The following is a 23,316-nucleotide window of genomic DNA, read 5'->3' on the forward strand; positions in this document are numbered from 1 at the left end:
CCACAAGCAGGAAGCCCCGCAAGAAAAGCCTGCAGCCAAGAACCCGTCACTTCGTCGCCTTCAGCCCAGCGTCCGATCACGTCCTCCGTCACTCAGCGACTGAGGGGCGGGGCCTGGAGCCCTACCCAATCAGGGGCGCTGACGCAGGAACCGTCCAATCAGGCGCGCAGCCGGACAGAAGGGCGCGGCTTCCGGGATCTGGCGGGGCCTTCGTCTCTCTCTGCAGCACTAGCTGGGTCTTCTGTGCTCGGCGTGCTCGGCGCTGGGAAGCCCGGGTGGCCGCCACAGCCTCTTGCCCTTTGCCCTGCAAGTATCAGGAGATCCATAGCTAAGAAGCCTGGACACCCGGGAAGCTGGGAAATGGTGAGTATGTGGGCGAGGTCCCGAGGTGGGCAGGGGGCTGATGGAAACGGGTTGGAACTGGCTGTGGCGGCCCCAGGCCTCCCCACAGCTCCCTCCGGAGTCTGCAGACTCGAGACCCCGCTGGACCCGGCCCCAGCTTCCCCTGGCCTCAGGATGTGGGCTTCCGCCAGCCTCACCCGGCGTCCGGTCCGCATCTGTGCTCGACTTCCGCCCGGCCCGGGCCCTGGCTGGCAGCTGTGCGGTGGCGGCGGCAGGGGCCTGGGGAGCGCCCGGACCCAGGAGGAGCCACTGCGTGGGAGGAGCTGTGGGGCCTGGGGTTCCAGGCCTCCCTTCTCCTGGTAAAAATGAAAAGGGAGTCAAGGTTTTAACGTTAAAGAGATTATTTGAGCAAAGAGCTGTTCATCAGTGCAGAGCGCCCAGTCATGTTTTGTGGGTGCTTGGAGCAAAGGCTTTTGTAAGGGGCATGAGGAAGCGAACCAAATTCAGAAATTACAGTGACAGTTGTGGAGTCGCCTCATTTGGACTGTCCAGGTGGAAATTTCCTGATTATGTAATGAGAGGTTAATTGGAGGTTTGCGGTTGGTTCAACCTGAATATCGTTTCCCCCTAAGGTAGTAATTTACAAGACATGTATTTGAGCTGGATTTTTTTCCTTAGGAACCAATGGTACTAGTGCTACTTCAGTCTAACTGACTGCTAGTTAATTATTTTAAACACTCCAGAGGGGGACTGGTTTTCCACTGCGTTTCCAAATGTGTAACAAGCAGGGTCTCACATCCACCATCCTGTCCCCCCAGCCTATTTGTCCCTTATTGTACATTTCACACACAGTATTTTAATCATTTTTTCACAAAGCATTGGATGGCACTTTTTTAGACATCTGTTTTCTGTTTGTAAACGTTTTATGTGAGCAGAGAAGAATCCCCTGACACACTGCTTTAAAAAAATTTGCGTCTCTTCTTTTATCTTCCTCAGGCACAGACACCTTATCGGAATGTCTTTGGTTTGAGGTTCTGCTTTGGAAATTGTACAAGGTCATGTGTCCTGAGCCACCCTCCTGTCTTTTTCTGTGCCTAGGTTTCATAATTGTCTGCGGGTGACCCAGGACTGTCTCAAGGCATGTTTAGTGACCATTAGCACCTTGTTCCTTTCCTCCCAGAGGACAGCCTCAGTGATGGAGGTGGAGCCTCTTAAGGGAGCAGATGGATGCCCTGGGGCTGAGAGGAAGCTGGTTCTACCCATCAGTTACAAAGCTAACCCCTTAGGATATGCAGATTGTCTTCACCCAACTCCAGCTTCTGTTCCTTGGAGACACATTGCTGGTCAGCCAGTTGGATGCTGATATTGAGAAGATAAGACAGAAATGATTTCTGACATCTGGGTTCTCTCAGACTTGTGAAGGGGAAAAAACTGTTCCAAAGGACAAGGAAAACCCACTCCAGTGAGGGGGTGCAAGAATCTGCAGAGTCAAACCACTTGGGGCACAGTGTGGTGGCTCCTGGGCAAGGGGGGAAGGTGGTCAGTGAGCAGTTCAGGGAGCAGTATGGAAACAGAGGAATGTCCCAAGTGATAGGATGGCCTGACTTGGTGCTTGAGTCAGATTTGTCAGCATTGCCACTTCCTGGGTTTTACACCTTGACAAATTTTTTTCACTTATTTCAAGCTTAGTTTTTTTATTAACTGTCAATTGCATTTTAGCAGTAGAGCTTCAAAGGTAAGAAAATGTTTAAGAGGTGGATTTCAGAAAAGACATTAAATATATAGTCAAATATTCACTTGTTAAAAATTCTGATTTACCTTTTTCTTCACTAGAGTGAGTGTAGTGAGTTTGTCAGGCCTGTCCTTTTTTAGGGGGTGATTTTAAACAGAATCCCAGGACTTACCTGTGGGAATGCTACCAGGGAAAGTAATAGGGAAAATCCTCTTCCAGTATGGCTATAGGAAATGAATACATTTCCACAAAAAAATAGTAGATTAATTTGTGAATTACATTGATTCGTCAAAATATGAGTTCCTCTTTTTTGCAGGGTGGAGGACTTGTGGAGTTGGTATCTCTGTTATCTAGATGTCTGAGTTTAATACTGAATTTTAGAAGATAGGACTTGGCATCTCCTAGATATGCTCATATGTGATTGTTTACTGAATAATTTGAATTATTGAAATAATGTGACATGTTTATTGTCTGAAACTGATAGTTTTGCTTTTTCTATTGAGGTATACAATGTAAGTGCCTTTTAATTTTATTCTCTTAAATAAACATTCTGTTTGAGTGATTTTGCTGGATCCTTCAAACACTGGGCATTTTCTCATTTACAACTAAGTAACCCGGACTGGGAAATAGAAGTCGGAGCCTAGTGACTCTAAGCTAAGGCCAATCTTGAGCCTGCAAAAGGAGGTCATTGAAGGCCCAGTTAGTTCTTCCTGGGGAGCCTCCCCTGCAGGTGTCCCAGCCTGCACACCCCAGCATGAAAGGAGCACTTCATACCGACAGGAGCTGTATAGCCCTGGAGAGCTGGGATCCACAGGCGGATGCTGTTGGAGTCGGAATGGAAGGAGTCTGGAGGCTCTTTCTGAGGATGGAATTGTTATTGTTCTGGGACTGTTTCTAGACTTTGTCAAATAAAACAAATTCACATTTAGGTAAGAAGTTACTTAATTCTAAAGGAGTATTACAACAGAGGGAAAGCACCAAGTATGATATCTTCCAGGATCTCAAAGGGTAAGGCAGACAAGGACTTGCTTTCATTTGGAGGAACAAACCAGAGTACAAAGGTGAGAGTGAGAGGACAAGATACAGGGTGGCAAATCAGATCCTAAATCAGAGAAAGTTCGACTCCCAAATCAGCCTTAGGAGGGGCGTAAATAGGAGCTGTATGTTAGCTCAAGCAGAGGGTGGTACAAATTCAGGGGCCTGGGAGGAGAGAATCTTAAGCAGTTTGGTTAATAAGTATTTTGTTCTAACAACTGAAGACAAAATTGTTCAGCTGACTGTTTATAGGGGGAAAAAATGGGAATTTGAGAGTCTGTGCCTGGCCTCGTGATAGGTATAAGAAGGAACTTCATCGAAGTTACAATGAGAGGGGTGTTGCTTTTTATTAAGCTATTCTTGGAGAACACAGAGCTGAAGGATTTCATTAATCACAGCTGTATTTACCCGCTCCATCTTCCCCCATGACTTTCCATTGCCATATTCAGCTCTTCCATTTGACTGTTCCTGAGTTGTGTCTTTTACAGTAAACTGGTAAACATAAGTACAGTGCTTTGCTGAGTTCTGCGAATAGCTCTATCAAATTATTGAACTTGAGGAGTGGGTGATGGGAGTTTCTGATATATAGGCAGTAGCCCAAAAGTATTGGTGGGCCCCCAGGGACGTGTGACTGGCCCCTGCCGTGGGGGCAGTGTTGTGGGACTGAGTCCTGAACCTGTGGGTCCTGTGCTCACTTTGGGTGGTGTCAGAATTGAGTTTTTGGACACCCTGTTGGTGTTGGAGAATTGGTTGGTGTTCAGCAAACTCCACACATTTGGTGTCAGAAAAAAAGACATCACAGCCTGTAATCCCAGCACTTTGGGAGGCGGAGGCGGGCAGATCACGAGGTCAGGAGATTGAGACCATCCTGGCTAACATGGTGAAACCCCATGTCTACTAAAAATACAAAAAATTAGCTGGGCGTGGTGGCGGACGCCTGTAGTCCCAGTTACTTGGGAGGCTGAAGCTGGAGAATGGGTGAACCTGGGAGGCGGAGCTTGCAGTGAGCCCAGATTGCGCCACTGCACTCCAGCCTGGGCAACAGAGTGACACTCTGTCTCAAAAAAAAAAAAAAAAAAAAAGACAAGACATCACAGCGGCCTGGGCTGGAGGCATCTCAGGGTGTCCCAGGATTGGGAAGCTCTGTTATGCTGCACGCACATTGCACATTCTCCTGGGATTCCAGCTTTCCTCTCAGGATCAGACAGGACTGAGGACTTAGAAGCAGAGTTCTGAAGACAGACCCCCCTCTTTACTCTGCTGCCACTACACGATTTTCACCCCCTTGCAAACCTACCCACTAGGCACTGACATGGCCATATCCCTCCCAGAACAAGGCTTCACCCTCAGGAATCCCGTCACAGCACCTTTGCTTCTAGTTTCCCGTAGAAAACCCACACAGGTGCCTGGAAGACTCCTGGCCTATCCCCGCCCCCAGCAACCTGGTCTCCAGCCACCCAGGCTTTTGGATGATATGACCGTCATCTCATCTGCCTGCATGGACACAGGAGTGAGCTGGAGCATAGCCCCACTTGGGCCAGTACCTGTAGGCACAAACCACTTCTTCACTAACCCTGCGCTGAGTACTTAACATGGGTACTTGCTAGCACTTTTCTATTTTTTTCTTTCCTACAAACCCTCTTTGATATGCAGTTTGTCCAAGGCTAACCCTCAAGTGCCTGAATCTAGACCTACTGGAGTTCAGATATCCATGAGTCCAAGACGATGGCCCTTGACTTAGCTGTGGAAAGTCACTGAAGGCCCAGTTACTTCTTCCTGGGGAACCTGGGCTGTGGCAAGTCATTGAAAGCCCAGTTACTTCTTCCCGGGGAACCTGGGCTGTGGCAGGTCATTGAAAGCCCAGTTAGTTCTTCCCGGGGAACCTGGGCTGTGGCAGGTCATTGAAAGCCCAGTTACTTCTTCCTGGGGAGCACCCCCTGCAGGTGTCTGTACACCCCAAACATGAAAGGAGCTCTTTATACTGAGAGCAGCTAGAAATAAGAGGCTTAATTCCCCCACCAGAAAATAGGAGAATAAATTTTGCTCTTCTCCCCTTTTTTAAAGCTTTTATTTACTTTTTTTTTTTTTTGAGACGGAGTCTCGCTGTGTCGCCCAGGCTGGAGTGCAGTGGCCGGATCTCAGCTCACTGCAAGCTCCGCCTCCCGGGTTTTTACGCCATACTCCTCCCGAGTAGCCGGGACTACAGGTGCCCGCCACCTCGCCTGGCTAGTTTTTTTCATATTTTTTAGTAGAGACGGGGTTTCACCGTGTTAGCCAGGATGGTCTCGAACTCCTGACCTCGTGATCCGCCCGTCTCGGCCTCCCAAAGTGCTGGGATTACAGGCTTGAGCCACCGCGCCTGGCCTTATTTACTTTATTTTATTTTTTGAGACATGGTTTCATTCTTTTCACTCAGGCTAGAGTGCAGTGGCACATTCATAGCTTACTGCAGCCTCAAACTTCTGGGCTCAAGTGATCCTCCTTCCTCAACAGCGAGAACTAAAGGGACACACCACACCACATGGCAAATTTTATTTTTTATTTTTTGTAGAGGTGAGATCTCACTTCTGTGGCCCTGGATGGTCTCGAACTCCTGGCTTTATGCTGTCCTCTTGCCTTGGCCTCCCAAGTGCTGGGATTACAGGCATGAGCCACTGTGCTGACACAGACGTCTTAAAGCCCCAGTTTCAGAGTGGCACCCTTTGAGTTTTCCAAGTCCAGTGACCTGTTACAGTTGTGTAAGTAGCTCTTGGTATAAAAAGAGCCTGGTGGCCAAGGTGGGCAGATCACCTGAGGTCGGGAGTTCAAGACCAGCCTGACCAACATGGAGAAACCCCATCTCTACTAAAAATACAAAATTAGCTAGGGTGGTAGTGCATGCCTGTAATCCCAGCTACTCGGGAGGCTGAGGCAAGAGAATCGCTTGAACCCGGGAGGCAGAGGTTGCGTTGAGCCGAGATTGCGCCATTGCACTCTAGCCTGGGCAACAGGAGTGAAACTCCATTTAAAAAAAAAAAGAGCCTAGTGACAGAATCTGTAAATGTAAACAAGAACCTCAGCAGGATGAGGTTAGGGCCACAAAATAGGCAGAGCCATGGTCACAGTCACACTCACCTGTAAAGTGTCATATGGAAGCACTGTTGTCCTTTCTCTTACTCAAGATTTAGCTAATTAGGGACAGGTGATATCTCCTCTGGATTAAGAATCTGCCACTCCACCATGGCAGTTTTGTGTGTTTTTTGTTTTGTTTTGTTTTGAGATAGAGTCTCATTCTGTCACCCAGGCTGGAGTGCAGTGGGGTGATCTCAGCTCATTGCAACCTCTGCCTCCTGAGTTAAAGCAATTCTCCTGCCTCAGCCTCCCGAGTAGCTGGGATTACAGGTGCCTGCCACCACGCCCAGCTAATTTTTTTGTGTTTTAATAGAGACAGAGTTTCACCATGTTGGCCAGGATGGTCTCGAACTCCTGATCTCAGGTGATCCGCCCACCTCAGCCTCCCAAAGTGCTGGGATTACAGTTGTGAGCCACCGTGCTGGCCTGTTTTCCATTTTTGCCCCACAGAATCAGCCGAAATCTCTCTTGCCTAGATGACCACGGGGACATGAGCCCAGGGTCACTGAGGACCCTGTCAGCCTAGATGACCACGGGGACATGAGCCCAGGGTCACTGAGGACCCTGTCACAGGTGCCAGGGGGTCTTTAAACATTAGTGCGGACTAAGGTCAGGCTGACGAAAAGGTCTAAATCTGCTTCCAGTCTATGGCCGTACCGCTCTGAACATGCCCAGTCTCATCTCGTCTTGGAAGCTAAGCAAGGTCAGGCCTGGGAATACTGGATGCTGTAGGCTTTTTTCCTGTTTTCTTTTTCCATTAAAAATAAATAAATAAACAAAGCTGCTTCCATCTCAGAGGAAGAGAAATGAGTCATGCATGTTTCTTCTTCCCCCCCATCACAAAAGGAATCTCTTTGATTGATATCCAGATGGGACTGGCTCCAGTTTCTTGGTATTGGGGAAAAAACAAGGAGGAGATCTCGAGACTCAAACTGATAAACCAGTTGCTTCCATTTCATATGGCCGTTACAAAAACATGACACAGTCATGGATCCTTACCAACCAGGCACTTTCAGTCTAGAGCCAGTGGATAAACGGTGGAATTCAGCCTCCTGTGGTCAGTACAAGGAAGGGAGGTAGGGAGGTATACAGGGGATTGTGGCTTCACTGGGGCCACTTCTGTTTTCTTGTTCTTTTGTGAGTTCTGGTGTTGCCATCTGAAGGGCTATCCATGGACAAAAGAGTGGTTATTATCTTTGTTTCTATTGCATTTTGCTTGCCAAGAATAAATATTTAGTTTCTAATGTATTTGTCCTAGAAAGCTCGACGGGTGTTGGTTAAATTGGTCGTTACTGCATCTTATAAAATAGACGAGGAAGTGGCTAAAATTGGTTAAAATTACACAAACTCTGGGAGTCAACTGTCTGTTGGGCAGGCTTAGGAAAAACAGAACCGATAGTACCCAGATGCATAAAGATGAGAAGCTGAGGGCCTGCTTCTTGGCCCCACTCTGCCAGATCAACCTGCTTCCCAGGCCTTCTCCCACCCTGAAATCTCCCGCACAGAATTCATTAGAGGACATCAGAGTTTTGCATGGTGGTTCCTGTGCTCTCTCCAGAGGAGGTGCTCACAATTTTCCCAAATCCAAAAGCAGATAAATGAGAACAAAGAACTGTGTGATTGAGGACCTTTGTTTTTCGTTGAGACCAGTGCTGCTGGAGACATGCCACTCAGCAACCTGTTCATTCCTGCAGATCAAATTGTTTTTCATTCCTGCAGATCCAGTAGTTCCTACTTATAAGAAAGTAAATACAAACACGACAACGAAAAATCCTTGTCAACTACATTTAACCCCTTCTTTCTGTATCTCTCCCATCTGTCTGTATTTGGCTTTTATTCTATATATTTTCTTTCTAAAACTCAGTGATGGAGAAACAGATAAAGAACAGCTGGGCCCTTCATGTAACTCCTGGGGATTATGGAACATTGCATTAATGCCCGTGTCCATGTTGTTCTCCCAGTGCAGGCTGGTCTTGAACTCCCGACCTTAGGTGATCCGCCTGCCTCGGCCTCCCAAAGTGCTGGCATTACAGGCGGAAGCCACTGCGCCCGGCCAAAGCATTTCTGTTGTGATACCAGTGTTGGGTACAAGGGAGTTTGTGCTGTGTTTACCTTCTCTCGCTGAGTGCTGCTGATAAGGAGTCCGGGGGAACAGTATCAGAAGACTTGTTATAGAAGCCAATTTGCAGACCCCTTTCACACCTGCGGAAACACATTACTTAGAATGGGGCCTGGAATACCAAATTAGAATACCAGATTATTTCTATGTACATTGAAGCCTGAGAGACAGTATTCAGCTATGTGGTTCTCAGCCCAGGCTTCCAATTAGAATCAAATAGCCAGTTTAGAGAACTACCATCACATGTGCCCTCTCCAAAGATCCTGTCTGTGGTCTGAATGGAAGCATAATTGTTGTTTTAAGTAAGTGCCCCCCAACGATCCTCAGGTGAGATGAGAGTCAAGCTTGAGGGCTCCCAGATACAGTCACGAGACTTGAGTTCCAAAAGGAGGTCAGAGGGCTCTACTTGGGTTGGATAGGGGTAGGTCACCAAGGTCCATATTTCCTTTGCTGTACCAGAAATTGCTAGAGTTCATGGCAGGGGAGATCACCTGAAGGCAGGAAATTTTTGGTCTTTATGTGGTAGCTCATTTTTCCTCTCTCCTGTGACAAAGAATAGGGGAGTATTCCCTTTTCTGCACTTCTACCTGTAGGTGTGCTGGTTGCAGTTGAAAGGGTTGTGCTGACACCTTTAAAGGCATATTCTCAAATGCAGGTGTGATTTGTCCAGATAATCTCACCTGAGAAGGAATCCCAGAGAAGAAGGAAGAAGAGGAAGAAATGGCTGGTTCTCAGGTGAATGTGTCTGGGTTCAGGGGATGTGTCCTCTTTTCTTCTGGGACGTTATGTGTTTAGAACTTGCAAACCTTTATTTCTGTACTTCTGATGTACCTGCCTAATGTGTTTCTTTCCAACTACTTCCCCCCCCGGCTTTTTCTTATGATTGATAATCAAGGACCTCTGTAAAATCCTTCCTCCTGTGTACCAGAACCTTCTCTCCATTGTCTCCATCCAGGCTTCTTATATGTCATGACCAAATCTTACCATTAATGTATGATGGGCAGTATTGAAATGTTCTGTGACATATCAACATGGGAAAGTGTGGATCCCCAGGATTACCCCTGGGAATGGGTCTGGGTCTTGGGGTGTCAATGAAGAAGGGGACCATGTACTGTTTAGATTTCATCCACATGCTCCATCATCTCTATGTAGAACAGAATTAAGAAAAGAGACATTTAAAGAGGATGGCATTCATTGCCTGGAATAACTTAAAGTTCTGAAAAGAGAATAATTAGAAGACACTTGCTGTCTAGGATGCTAAAGAAACACTATTGAAAAACACTATTATAGATTGAAGAACCAGGGAAATATCTATAGCTTGAACTTTGCATAAAACTGATGTTTCTGATGCAACTGGAAACCATCATTCTCAGCAAACTATCGCAAGAACAGAAAGCCAAACACCGCATGTTCTCACTCATAGGTGGGAATTGAACAATGAGATCACTTGGACACAGGAAGGGGATCATCACACACCAGGTCCTATTGATGTTTCTGGCCAGACACTGTGGCTCATACCTGTAATCCCAGCACTTTGGGAGGCCAAGATGGGCAGATCACTTGAGGTCAGGAGTTCAAGACCAGCCTGGCTACCATGGTGAAACCCCATCTCTACTAAAAATACAAAAATTAACTGGGCGTGGTGACGTGCGCCTGTAGTCCCAGCTACTTGGGAGGCTGAGGTGGGAGAATCCCTCGAACCCAGGAGGCAGAGGTTGCAGCGAGCCGAGATTGCACCATTGCACTCCAGCCTGAGCAACAGAGCAAGACTGTCTCAAAAACACAAAACAAAAAACCAGATGTTTCTACATGATTAGATTCAGATTGTAATTTACTATTTTTGTGGCCAATAATATCAGAGCAGTGATGTTGTGTCCTTGATGATCCTTGATGTCATTTTATCCTTGACATCCTTGATGTCAATTTATCCTATTATAGTTGATGTTAATTTTGTTTACTTGTTAAGGTGCTCTCTGTCAGATTTTTGGCACTATAGAGTTATTTTTCTCATTATTATTTAATACCTTGGGGAGATTTACTGACTGATATAAATAAGCCATCACATTTAATTGGGAAGCTCTTCTTTCTTTTTAGATTCTCCTTGCTTATAGCTTGCTTTGGAAAATGAAGGCTCTCGTGTTTATTGGTTAGATAAACTGAAATAAACACAGGCTCTGCCACTTCCTGCATGTTCGAAAGAATATTTTCCTTGGCCCAGATACAGTGGCATCACTGTATAGCCCACTTAGAAATTCAGAAACTCAGGCTTCACCCTAGGTCTGGATCAGAACCTGCATTTTAAGAAGAAGATCTCTAGTTTATTGTGTACACATTAAAATTTGAGGGGTACCTTCTGATGAATCTACATATGAGAAATATTTACAACTTATCCTGTGTGATGTGAATATAGCAGGAAAAAAAATATATGTGCCTGTGTTGATACCCTTAATTTTATACTGTATTATTCACGAGAGTAGAATATCTACACTGGTTATGTGGAGCTTATGCCATCCTCTTTCTTCAGAATTAAGAGAATACGTTAGAGAATATTTCTGTGTTTACAATTATTTGATCATTTCAGTCTCTTGTGTAAGTAAGAACTAGTTCTCTCTGTCTCTCTTTGTGCCTGGAATCAAATTAAGAACTCTACCCATGGCCACTTGATAAGTATGTGTTTTCTCTTTTCCAGGGACTGTTGATATTCAGGGATGTGGCCATAGAATTCTCTCCGGAGGAGTGGAGCTATCTGGACCCGGCTCAGCAGAATCTGTATAGGGACGTGATGTTAGAAAACTACAGAAACCTGGTCTCTCTGGGTGAGGATCACTTCAATGCACAATTTCTATTTTACGCTAAAGATTTTATTTCCTTCGTTGTAGAATATTTTTGGGAATTTCTGCTTTGCATGAATGAGTTTCAGATTTCTGCTTTCAAGGAAAACTTGGGGATTTGTTGGTGTAGAAGAAAATAATCTTGAAGGTATTTTATCTTGACATTATCTTTCCTTTCTTGAGGTGATGTGCATACTCTAGTGGTGGTAATTCCAGAAATTTCGTGGCATAAAATAGTGTTGCTACACCCTAAAAAATCCAGTTACTACCACCAATTTTTGATTTAGTAGCAATAGGTAGTGAAGCTAGGGACTCACAAATTTAAAATACTTTCTAAATATTCTAAAGGTTCTGTGAGGAAATAGTATTTTGGGATTAATTTTCTAGAATCTGCTATTTCCTCATTTCTCTACTGAGCACAGTACTAGGTTGGTAATTAGAGAATCCAAGCAAGAGTCATGCTACTTTTTAAAAAATAAAACAGGTCCTTTTAAAAAAAATTTTTTTTAAATAAAACAGGTATTGCTGTCTCTAAGCCAGACCTGATCACCTGTCTAGAGCAAAGGAATGAGCCGTGGAATGTGAAGAAACATGAGACAATAGGCAGACACCCAGGTAGGTGGAGTAAATGAAGTAGATGATACAGATGAGAGGTTCAAAGATCAAGGAGGAAGCCAGACCTTAAAACGTGGTTTGGGAAGCTCTGCTCCAATGGAAATGGTTTCTGAGAAGCCTGCGTTTCTTTCCCTTGCTCTCACAAAGCAACGCCTCTGTCCCATGCTCTGAAATTCTTTTAGGGCTCTGCTTTCCCTTCAGTGATCTTTCTTCAAGATGACAGTGAGAGCCAAAGTCGTCTTCATAGCTTGGAACACACCATATGATCTGATTGTTCTTCCATTGCTTTGGGGACACAGGAATATCTGTATTTTTGAAAAGCTGTGTGTTAAACTATTTTTTAAGTTCCCTTTTTGCATTATGTCTAAGGTGTGTGAGAGGAGTGGGATTTGGCTCCGAATCCCAGGAACACTAGAACAGATGTTACGTGTTTTCTGCTGTGTGATTTCCCATTCTAGAGAGGTTTTAAATGTCAGTCTATAGAAATTTATACTCCGTAATTTTATAAGAACACTAGACATCTCCCTAAATGTAAGAAACTGTTATTTTTTATTAAACATTTATTGTTTTAGTATAAACTGAGATTGATAATTTAAACTCTGCCCAAAATTCTCAATTGTAGTATAGTTTAGTGTATCTATTCACTTCTGTATTAGTTGGTTTTCACACTGCTAACAAAGACATACCTGAAACTGGGAAGAAAAAGAGGTTTAGCTGGACTTACTATTTCCACATGGCTGGGGAGGCCTCAGAATCATGGCGGGAGGCTAAATGCATGGCAGCAGCAAGAGAAAATGAGGAAGAAGCAAAACTCCTGAGAAAGCCATCAGATCTCATGAGACTTACTATCATGAGAATAGCCCGGGAAACACCGACCCCCATGATTCAATTACCTCCCCCTGCATGTGGGAATTCTGGGAGATACAATTTAAGTCGAGATTTGGGTGGGAGCACAGCCAAACCATATCAACTTCCTAGATTTCTTAAATATGCTATGTATTTGGGTAGCTTAGAGCAGTGCTAAGCATATATTTAACTTCCACTTGCTACCTTAGTTTATAATAACTATAATTTTATAATTTTGTTTGCTATGATCGGAACTGTTATTCATATATATGTTGGTGTGTATACATTTGTGTATATATGTACATGTGTGTAATGTGGATTTTTTCACAAATAAAAATTGTGTAAGTGTTGTGTACAATGTGATGATTTGATGCAACTATCTTAGCAAATTTTAAGCATACAGAACACTATTATGAACTACAGTCATAATGCTATACACTAGATCCCCAAAATGTATTTATCTTATAATGGAAAGTTGTACTCTTTGAACAACAGCTCCCTATTTTCGCTGCCTCCAGCCTCTGGCAATCATCTTTGTACTCTCTGCTTCTATGAGTTCAACCCTTTTTGATTCCCCTTATAAGAGAGATTATGCAGTATTTTTCTTTCTGTGCCTGGCTTATTTCACTTAGCATAATTTCCTCCATGTTCATCCATGTTGTTGAAATGGCAGGATTTTATTATTTGTAATGACTGAATAATATTCTGGAGTGTGTGTGTGTGTGTGTGTGTGTGTACTTTTATTTTTAGTGTCTGCAGACATTTGGGTTGTTTTCATATCTTGGCAATTGTGAAAAAATGTTGCAGTGAACATGAGGGTATAGTTTTTTTTTTTCTTTTGAGATAATTATTTTATTTCTTTTGGTTATTTACACAGAAGTGGGATGGATGAATTATATGGTAGTTTTACTTTTTCATTTTTTAATTAAGAACCTCCATACTGGTTTTGCTAATGACTCTATCAGTTTACAGCACAGCAACAATATATGGAATTTATTTTTCTTCACACCTTTGTCAGTACTTGTACTGGCTTATTTCAGTTAACATAATATTCTCAAGCTTTATCCTTATCATACAATATTTCCTTCTTTAAGGCTAAATAATCTCAATTTTATGTATATGCCACATTTATTTTTATTCATCAGTTGGGGGACATCAGGGTTGATTCTGCATTTTGGCTTTTGTGAATAATGCTGCAATATATCTTCTAGGTTCTGAGTTGCATACTTTGAATATATACTCAGAAATGGGATTGCTGGATTATATGATAATTCCATTTTTAGTGTTTTGAGGAATCTCTATACTGGTTTTTAATAGTGGCTGTGTCATATTTTTAATAGTGACTGTTGTCATATTTTTTCATCAACAGTTCACACAGGTTTCCATTTCGCCACGTCCTTGACGGATTAGTTTCTGTTAGTCTTTTTTTTTTTTTTTCCAGACAGAGTCTTACTCTGTCACCCAGGTAGGAATGCAGTGGCGCAATCTCAGCTCACTGCAACCTCTGCTTCCTGGGTTCAAGTGATTCTTGTGCCTCAGCCTCCTGAGTAGCTGGGATTACAGGCATGCACCACCATGCCCGGTTAATTTTTGTGTTTTTGGTAGAGATGGGGTTTCACCATGTTGGCCAGACTAGTCTCGAACTCCTGGCCTCATGTGATTCACCCGCCTCAGCCTCCCAAAATGCTGGGATTACAGGTATGAGCCACTGTGCCCGGCTCTGTTCGTTTTTAATAGTGACCATTTTGATGGATGTGAGGTGATACCTCATTGTGATTTTGCTTTGCAGTTCTCTACAAATTAGTAATTTTCAGCATTCTTTCAAGTGCCTGTTGTCCATTTGAGTATTATCTTTTAAAGAAAAGTCAGTTCAATCCTTTGTCCATTTTTAAATCAAATTATTATTTTTTGGGGGCTGAGTTTTAGGAGAGATACATTCTGTACATTAACTCCTATCAAATATCTAATAGGTAAATATTTTCATCCATTTTTAAGGTGGCATTTTCACTCCACTAGTTGTTTCCTTTAATGTTCAGAAATTCTGAAGTTTGCGTAGTTTAGTTTTTTTTGTTCTTTGTTGCTTATGCATTTGACATCATATCCAAGAAAACAGTGCAAAGACCAATGTCATGATCTCCTCGATATTTTCTCCTGAGAGTTTTGTTATATTTTCACATTTAAGCGTTGAATCCTTTTAAAATATTGTTTGCATATAATGCAAAGGAAGGGTCCAACTTAATTTTTTTCATGTAGATACTCAGTTTTCAACATGATTTGTTGAAGAGTCTCCTTTCCCTATTGTATGGTCATAGCAACCTTGTGGAAGATCATTCAATTGTATACAAAGGGTTTATATCTAGGTTCTCTCTTCTATTTCATTATTTATCAATGTTTATCTTTTTATAGCTTTGTGTAATATGTTTAAACCAGGAAGTGTAAAGCCTCCTCTTCTTTTTATTTTATAGTTTTTGTTGTTGTTGTTGTTGTTGTTGTTTTTGTTTTAATAATAGAGGCAGGGTTCAATCTGACTTCAAACTCCTGGCCTCAAGTGATCCTCTCATGTTTACCTCCCAAAGTGCTAGAATTACAAGCATAAGTCACCATACCCATCCTTTTCTTTTTTTGAAATGGTGTTTAGCTAGTCATAGTTTCTAAGCAAATTTTAGGATTTGGAAAATATTTCTGCAAAAAAAGTACCATTGGGATTTTGATAGAGATTACGTTGAATTTGTATATCACTGTTGGTACTGATACCTTTTTTTTTTGAGACGGAGTCTCAGTCTGTCACCCACGCTGGAGTGCAGTAGCACGATCTCGACTCACTGCAAGCTCTGCCTCCCGGGTTTACGCCATTCTCCTGCCTCAGCCTCCTGAGTAGCTGGGACTACAGGTGCCCGCCACCACACCCAGCTAATTTTTTTGTGTTTTTAGTAGAGACAGGGTTTCATCGTTTTAGTCAGGATCGTCTCCATCTCCTGACCTGACCTCGTTATCCACCCGCCTCGGCCTCCCAGAGTGCTGGGATTACAGGTGTGAGCCACCATGCCCGGCCAGTACTGATATCTTAACAAAAAATCATCTGACCCTTGAGCAAGAATATGTTCAACAGTGTGTTTAATTTCTACATATTTTGGATTTGGTTAGGAAAAAATACATTGTTTGGTTTCAGTCTTAAATTTGGTAAGTTGTTATGTGTCCTAACAGAATGAATACACAATTGATAATATTGTGTATTCTGCCTTTTTTCCTGGAGAATTCTGTACATGTCTGTTAGGTCTAATTAGTCTATAATCCTTAAATTTTCTGTTTTCTTATTGATATTCTATGTGATTTTTCTATTCATTATTGAAAGTGGAATCTTGAAGTCTACAATTGTGTTGCTGTGTATTTCTTACGTCATTTCCGTCAATATTCACTTCGTATATGTGGCAGCAAATATTGCTCCATATATACACATACACACACACACATATATATATACACATATATATATGTATGTATGTGTGTGTGTGTAGTGTGTGTATATAAAACTGTTAGATTTTTGGTAAATGGGCCTATTTTACCATTATATCAATCTTTGTCTTGTGTGACAGTTTTTAATTTAAAATGTATCTTGTATAATTGTGGCCACACCACCCAATTGTAGTTACTATTTTCATGGAATATATTTTTTTCATTCTTCCAGCCAATTTGACTCCTTTAGAGCTACAGTTGAGTCTGTTGTATACAGCATATTTTAGAATCTTGTTTGTTCTTAATCCATTCAGCCATTTTCTTTTCATTAAGGAATTTAATCCATTTATATTTAAAATAATTCCTAAAGGAAATGACAGTACTATTACAATCTTGTTTGTAATTGTTTTCTGTTCCTTGTAGATACGTTGTCCCTCATTTCCTCTCTCACCTCTCTCACTGCCTTCCTTTTTGTTTTGTTGACTGTGTAGTGACATGCTTTGATTCTTTTCTCATTTTCTTTTGCATTACTTCTATAAGTACTTTCTTTGTGATCACCTTGAGAAATGGACAGTTCATAAAACTTCTTAAAGTTCTGATAATCTATCTCATAACTTCCCTACAATTGAGTATGAGAATTATTTATCTTTATATCCCCCATTTGATATTAATGTCAAAAATTATATCATTTTATATTGTGCATTTATTAATAGATTTATGGAGATTTATGTTGTTTTTCACATTGTACAAAATTTTTGGTTTTATGTAACATTTGGCAATTCTATATCTGTGTATATATTTACCTTTAACAGCTTTATATTTTCATATGAATTTATGATGTTGTCCAGCATCATTTTACTGTTCAACATAATGGACTGCTTTTATCATTTCTTGTAGGACCGTACTAGTAGCAGCAAACATTCTCAGCTTTTGTTTATCTTGGAAGCCTATTTTTCACTTATTTTTGAAAGTAAATTTCTTTTAGATCAAGTATCCTTAGTAATATTTTTGGTTTTATCTCATTGAAATTTTAGAAGTTCTCAGCACCACCCCCTTTTTTAAAAAAATAACTTACCACTTTTCACCTATATCTTCTTGGTATCTTTTTATTGGTCTACTGAATAGTTTCCATTACGTCCAATATTTCATCTTCATTTTTTTCCATTTTTAAATGTTACATACAACTCAATATTTATAAATGATATGTCTTCAATTGGCTGATGTTTTTTCTGCCTCATTAAGTCTGCTGTTTTAGCTCTTTAGTAAATTTTTCAACAGAGTGTATTTTCCAGCTCAACAATTTTAGTTAGGTTTTTGTTTTTGTTTTTGTTTTTTTGAGACAAAGGCTTGCTCTGTTGCCCAGGCTGGAGTGCAATGGAGTGATCTCTGCTCACTGCAACCTCTGCATCCCAGGTTCAAGCAATTCTCCTGCTTCAGCCTCCCGAGTAGCTGAGATTACAGGCGCCTGCCATTATGTCCGGCTAATTTTTTTGTATTTTTAGTAGAGATGGGGTTTCACCATGTTGGCCAGACTGGTCTTGAACTCCTGACCTTGTGATTCACCTGCCTCAGCCTCCCAACATGCTGGGATTACAGGCGTGAGCCACCACACCCAGCTTAGTTGGGTTCTTTTTTATAGTTTTTTTTTTTTTTAAATCTCTTTGTTGATGTATTATTTTCCTCATGCATGGTTTTTCTGTTTTGTTTTGTTTTTTTTAAACAAAAAACAGGGTTTCACTCTGTCATCCAGGCTGGTGGTATGCAGCAGTATGATCATAGCTCACTGTAGCTTCAAACTCCTGAGCTCAAGTGATCCTTCCACCTCAGCCTTCTAAGTAGCTGGGACTATAGGCGTATACCACCATGCCTGGCTAATTAAAAAAAAAAATTGTAGAGACAGCCTCACTGTGTTACTCAAGCTGGTCTTGAACTCTTGGTATCAAGCAGTTCTCCCACCTCAGCCTTCCAAAAGCTGGAATTCCAGGTGTGAGCCTCTGTACATAGCCAGGATTTATTTTTAAATGAATAAGCAGAGTATTTTACTTTATGTAAACCATATTGCTCTTGTCACCATGCCCAGCCTGATTTTGTATAGTTATCTATATGTGTTCTACTTTTGGTCATTGAACATGTTTAAGATGATTACTGTAAATTCTTTGTCAAAAACATGCAAAAATCTCCCTTTTTTAAGGGTCAGTTTCTAGAGATTTGTTTCTTCAAGTAGGGCAGATTTCCTATTTTCTCTGTGTGCCCTGTGATCCCATACACAAAAATTTCTGTAGTACTAGAATGATGATATATGAAACAACTATGCTCTGGTAGTCTCACAGAAGCATGCTTATAGATGACACATTGCTTTTCCCTTTCTGTTTTTGAGATTCTCTTCTCATCTGTAATCTTTTGAAACTGCTTATAATGTATCTTGTTATGGGTCTGTCTGTGTTTATCGTATTTGAAATGTGTTGAGCTTCTTTATTTTTTTACATTTGAGAATTTGTCAGGGTTTTTTCTTTTATTCCTCAACCTAACAATTTCTATTTCTTTTTATACTTTTCTCATTTTCTTAATTTCATGTGTTTTCCCATTTTACTCATTGGCCATTATTCAGATGGTTATCTCAAAATTTTCAGGTAACTTATATGTCTCCATTTCTTTAGGGTTGATTTCTGGATATTTATTTATTTATTTATTTTTTGATTGAGCCATGTTATCCTAATGTATATGTAGCAATCTTTGGTTGAGATTTGGGCACTAAAATCCACCTGTCAAAATCTTTATAAAATGGCCTTGTCCTGGGTAGTCTGACACCAAGTGACTCAGGTTAGGGTTTCCATGAGCCTCTCAAACCTATTCTCAGGATGTATGTTCTCTGGAATTTTGTGTTTAATTTCCAGTTAAAGAGGTTTACCCTTGTTTCTTCTTTCTTTCTTTCTTCTTCTCTAATCAATTATTTGCTAAATCTGTTGTCTGTCTGTGGTACTGCAGCTTCTCTGCTGCTATAACAATTATTTACCTTTGGTCTCAGCAGAACCAACCTATAATTCAAAGGTTGGTTCTATTCTACCACTATTCCTATCAGCACTTTGGGTCATGGGAGACAGAAACTAGTCTTTGGAAATTCCATCAAAAGTATGGGCATATGTGCCACTACTGTTTCTACTGAAGGAGAAGCTAGGAGTTGGGAGTTTATTCCTGAAGTCATTATGCTGTATTGAGGGGAAGAAAGAGTTGTGGTGGGTAAATGTAACAAGCTTTCCTTCTTGTCTGTGGCTTTTAATATGGTTTCTAGAGTTCTCACAAAGACATTTTGTTCAGTATATTTTTGTTAGATTATGTTCATGAAAAAATCAGGGCCTGTAGTATTTTATTATGTTATCTCGCTAATGTGTTTAGTATAATTTCATACATTATCTTTTTAGATTATATTCACCGAAGTCCAGTAAATTGGATAATATGTTATTTTAATTTTTTTCAGCTGTTTCTTCTCATTTCACCCAAGACCTCTTGCCAGAGCATGGTATAAAAGATTCATTTCAAAAAGTGATACTGGGAAGATATGGAAGCTGTGGCACTGAGAATTTAGACTTAAAGAAAGATTGGGAAAGGGTGGGTGAATCTAAGGTGCAGAAAGAATGTTATAATGGACTTAACCAGTCTTTATCAACTACCCATACCAAAATCTTTCAATTTAATAAATGCATGAACGTCTTTAGTAAACCATCAAATCTAAATAGACATAAGATAAGACATACTGGAGAGAGATCTTCCAACTGTAAAGAATGTGACAGTTCCTTTTACATATCCTCAATTCTAACTCCACTTCAGAGAATCCACACTGCAGAGAAATCCTACAAGTGTAGACAATGTGGGGAAGCCTTCAAGCACTGCTCATGCTTTATTGAACATAAGACAGTTCATAATGAAGAGAAACATTTCAAATGTAAAGAATGTGGCAAAGTCTTTAAATCCTTCACAAACCTTTCTAATCACATTATAATTCATACTGGAGAGAAACTCTATAAATGTGAAGAATGTGGCAAAGCTTTTAACCACAGTTCAAACCATGCCAAACATAAGAAAATTCACACTGGAGAGAAACCCCATAAATGTGAAGAATGTGGCAAAGCCTTTAACTGGTTCTCATACCTAACTCTACATAAAAGAATTCATACTGGAGAGAAACCCTACAAATGTGATGAATGTGGCAAAGCCTTTAACCAGTGTTCAAACCTCACTAAACATAAGAGAATTCATACTGGAGAGAAACCCTACAAATGTGAAGAATGTGGCAAAGCTTTTAACCGGTGCTCACACCTTACTGAACATAAAAGAATTCATACTGGAGAGAAGCCCTATAAATGTGAAGAATGTGGTAAAGTCTTTATATCTTGTTCAAGCCTTTCAAACCATAAGAGAATTCATGCAAGAGAGAAATGCAACAAATCTGAAGAATGTGGCAAAACCTTTAACCACTGCTCAGACCTTAATGAACATGAGAAAATTCATACCTGAGAAAAATCCTACAAATGTAAAAAATGTGGCAAAGCCTTTAATACCTGTTCATGTCTTACTCAGGATCAGAGTTCATGTTGAACTAAAGAATTATAAATATAATGACTGTCAAAACACCTTTCACAGAAAAAAATAATTTTACCACAGATTAATTTGTTCATTAATGAAACTTTAATTCTCCGTCTGTTTTTTTTTTTTGGTCTACATAAATCTATCCTTATGCCAGTACTATATTGTTTAATTACTGTAACATTGTAGTAAGAGTTTATATCAGGAGTGTAAGTTACTGAATTTTGTTATCGTTTTTCAGAATTCTTGTGTGTTTGATTTTCTTTACATGTTTATATGGATTTTAGGAAGAGCTTGTCAATTTCTATTAAAGAAAAGCTACATTGGAATTTGCATTGAATCTGTAGATAAATTTGTTGGGTATTTTGATCTTCAAATTCAGTATTGTTATCTTTGAATATTGAGTATATCTCAGTTTATTCAGCTCTTTGATTTCTTTCAGCATTTTAAATAATTTTCAGTGTATAGTATGTGCAGTTATTTTGTTAAGTTTGTTTCTAATTTTTTTTTCTAGGATACTATTAATGAAATTTTAATTTAATTCTTATTTTGTTTATTGCTATGATATAAAAGTACTATCTAACCTTGCATGTTGATCTTGTGGCATTGATGAACTTTATTAGCTCAAGTAGGTTTTTATTTATTTATTTATCTATTTATTTAATTTCTTTGTTTTTGTTTTTGAGATGGAGTCTCGCTCTGTCACCCAGGCTGGAGTGCAGTGGCCGGATCTCGGCTCACTGCAAGCTCTGCCTCCCGGGTTCACGCCATTCTCCTGCCTCAGCCTCCCGAGTAGCTGGGACTACAGGTGCCTGCCACCACGCCTGGCTAATTTTTTGTATTTTTAGTAGAGACGGCATTTCACCATATTAGCCAGGATGGTCTCCATCTCCTGACCTTGTGATCTGCCCGCCTCGGCCTCCCAAAGTACTGGGATTACAGGCGTGAGCCACTGTGCCCAGCCTCAAGTAGATTTTTAATGAATTTCTTATACTTTTAAAATACAACATTATGGCAATAAAAGACTATTCCACTTCTTTTCTAATCTGGAGAATTGTGTTGATTTTTCTAGTATAATTTTCTGGCTCATATCTCCAGTACAATGGTGAATAGTGGTGAAAGTAGAAATTCTTGTCCTGTTTTCAAACTTGCATATAAGGCCCCCAGTCATTCACCATTAAGTATATTAGCTTTTGGTGTGGGGTTTTCTATCTTGGCTCACTGCAGCCTCAACCTCTTAAGCTCAAGTGATATTCCCACCTTAACTGCCTGAGTAGTTGGGACAACAGGCATGCACCACCATGTCCAGATAATTTTTTTTTAAATATTTTGTAAAGATGGGGTCTCCCTATATTGTCCAGAATGGTCTTGAACTCCTGAGTTTATGCAGTCTTTCCACCTCAGCTTCCCAAAATTCTGGGTTACAGGTGTGAGCCACTGCACCTGGCCGATTTTGGGTTTTCATAGAGGCCTTTTAGCAGGTCTCAAAAGTTTTCTTCTAATAGTTTTCTTGATGTTCTGTCATTCACAGGTGTTGAATTTATCAAGCTTTTTCTATTTAAATTATTACATTTTTACTTTGTTCAAGTAATATTGTATCATATTAAACCAACATTGCATTGTGAAAATACCCTGCTTAGTCATGGTATGTAATCACTCTTATACCTTTTTATATTCATTTTTTAAATATTTCTTGGAATTTCTGTGTCTATATTTAAAGAGGATGTTGTTTCATAGTCATCTTGTGATTCTTTTGTCTCATTTGAGTATTATGGTATTACTGGCTAATAGATGAATTAAGAAGTGTTACCTCTTCTACTGCTTGAAGTTTTTGTGAGAAATTGATGTTTGTCATTAAATGTTTATGAAATGTACAACTTAAGCAGTTTATAACAGCTAGTCTATCTAAAAAGATTTTAATTAATTTTTTGTTATATGGATATAAGTATATTCTTTTGTGTGTGTGTGTGTGTGTGTATATATATATATATATGTATAATGAAACAATTCATAGGATGTTTTTTCAGTTTCCTTTGTAATCCATCCCTATCAATATTTTTTTATTTCATAGTATGTCATGAGCAATTACTCTAGGCACTTGACATGGAATAATTTGAAAAAATAGAGAATGAGTCCTGTACTACAATCAACAAATAACTCAAAATTTTCTCCATTTTTAGGATGAAGAATATGAGTATAGTTCTGTTACATAATATTTGTGTTTACTGTGTGAGACAAATGAGTTACTGAATGTAAAAATAATTAGTGAAACTGCCCTTTGATTTTGGAATGTATGAAACAGGCAAATGCCCTACCTTCTATTTTTATCAATATTTAGATAAGACAGAAAAATAAATTTTAATAAGATATACAGAATAATCTTGTATTTGAAGAATGCTATGAAAAAGATAATTTGGAGTAGTAGTTAGCGTATGGCTCATATAATGTGTTAGGTACTATTCTAAGCCATTAAACATTTGTATGCTTAATACCTAAGAGTTTAAAGTGAAGAAATCAAAGATTCATTGAAAAAGAAAAATTGAATTTAAAAAAAATTGTATTTTTAATTGAAAAATAGTAGTATATATCTATCTACAGTGTAATATTTTGATATATGTTTATGTTATAAAATGATTAAATCAAGTTAATGT

The 23,316-nt window shown here is 40.2% G+C and overlaps 1 protein-coding gene across 3 annotated transcripts; it reads left to right on the forward strand.

The window, feature by feature from the left end:
• The first annotated feature begins 213 nt into the window (after positions 1-213).
• On the forward strand, positions 214-23,204 carry LOC709981 (uncharacterized). Of its 3 annotated transcripts, none has more exons than XM_077997889.1 (5): positions 214-363; positions 8,977-9,074; positions 11,029-11,155; positions 11,690-11,785; positions 19,560-23,204. In XM_077997889.1, the coding sequence occupies exons 2-5, from the start codon at positions 9,060-9,062 to the stop codon at positions 20,594-20,596; spliced, it is 1,275 nt and encodes a 424-aa protein (XP_077854015.1). In that variant the 5' UTR covers positions 214-363; positions 8,977-9,059; the 3' UTR covers positions 20,597-23,204. The 3 variants fall into 3 exon arrangements, with proteins under 3 accessions (XP_077854015.1, XP_014983546.3, XP_077854018.1); XM_015128060.3 differs by having other exon boundaries at positions 8,995-9,074; XM_077997892.1 differs by having other exon boundaries at positions 9,010-9,074; positions 19,560-22,546.
• Positions 23,205-23,316: the final 112 nt, after the last annotated feature.

Source organism: Macaca mulatta, chromosome 1 (genome assembly GCF_049350105.2).
Source record: "Macaca mulatta isolate MMU2019108-1 chromosome 1, T2T-MMU8v2.0, whole genome shotgun sequence".
NCBI lineage: Eukaryota > Metazoa > Chordata > Mammalia > Primates > Cercopithecidae > Macaca > Macaca mulatta.

Coding starts and splice junctions, on each gene's coding strand:
- LOC709981 (XM_077997889.1), top strand. Junction 11,156..11,689: donor CAGAAACCTGGTCTCTCTGG/GTGAGGATCACT, acceptor TAAATAAAACAG/GTATTGCTGTCTCTAAGCCA. Junction 11,786..19,559: donor GACAATAGGCAGACACCCAG/GTAGGTGGAGTA, acceptor AATTTTTTTCAG/CTGTTTCTTCTCATTTCACC.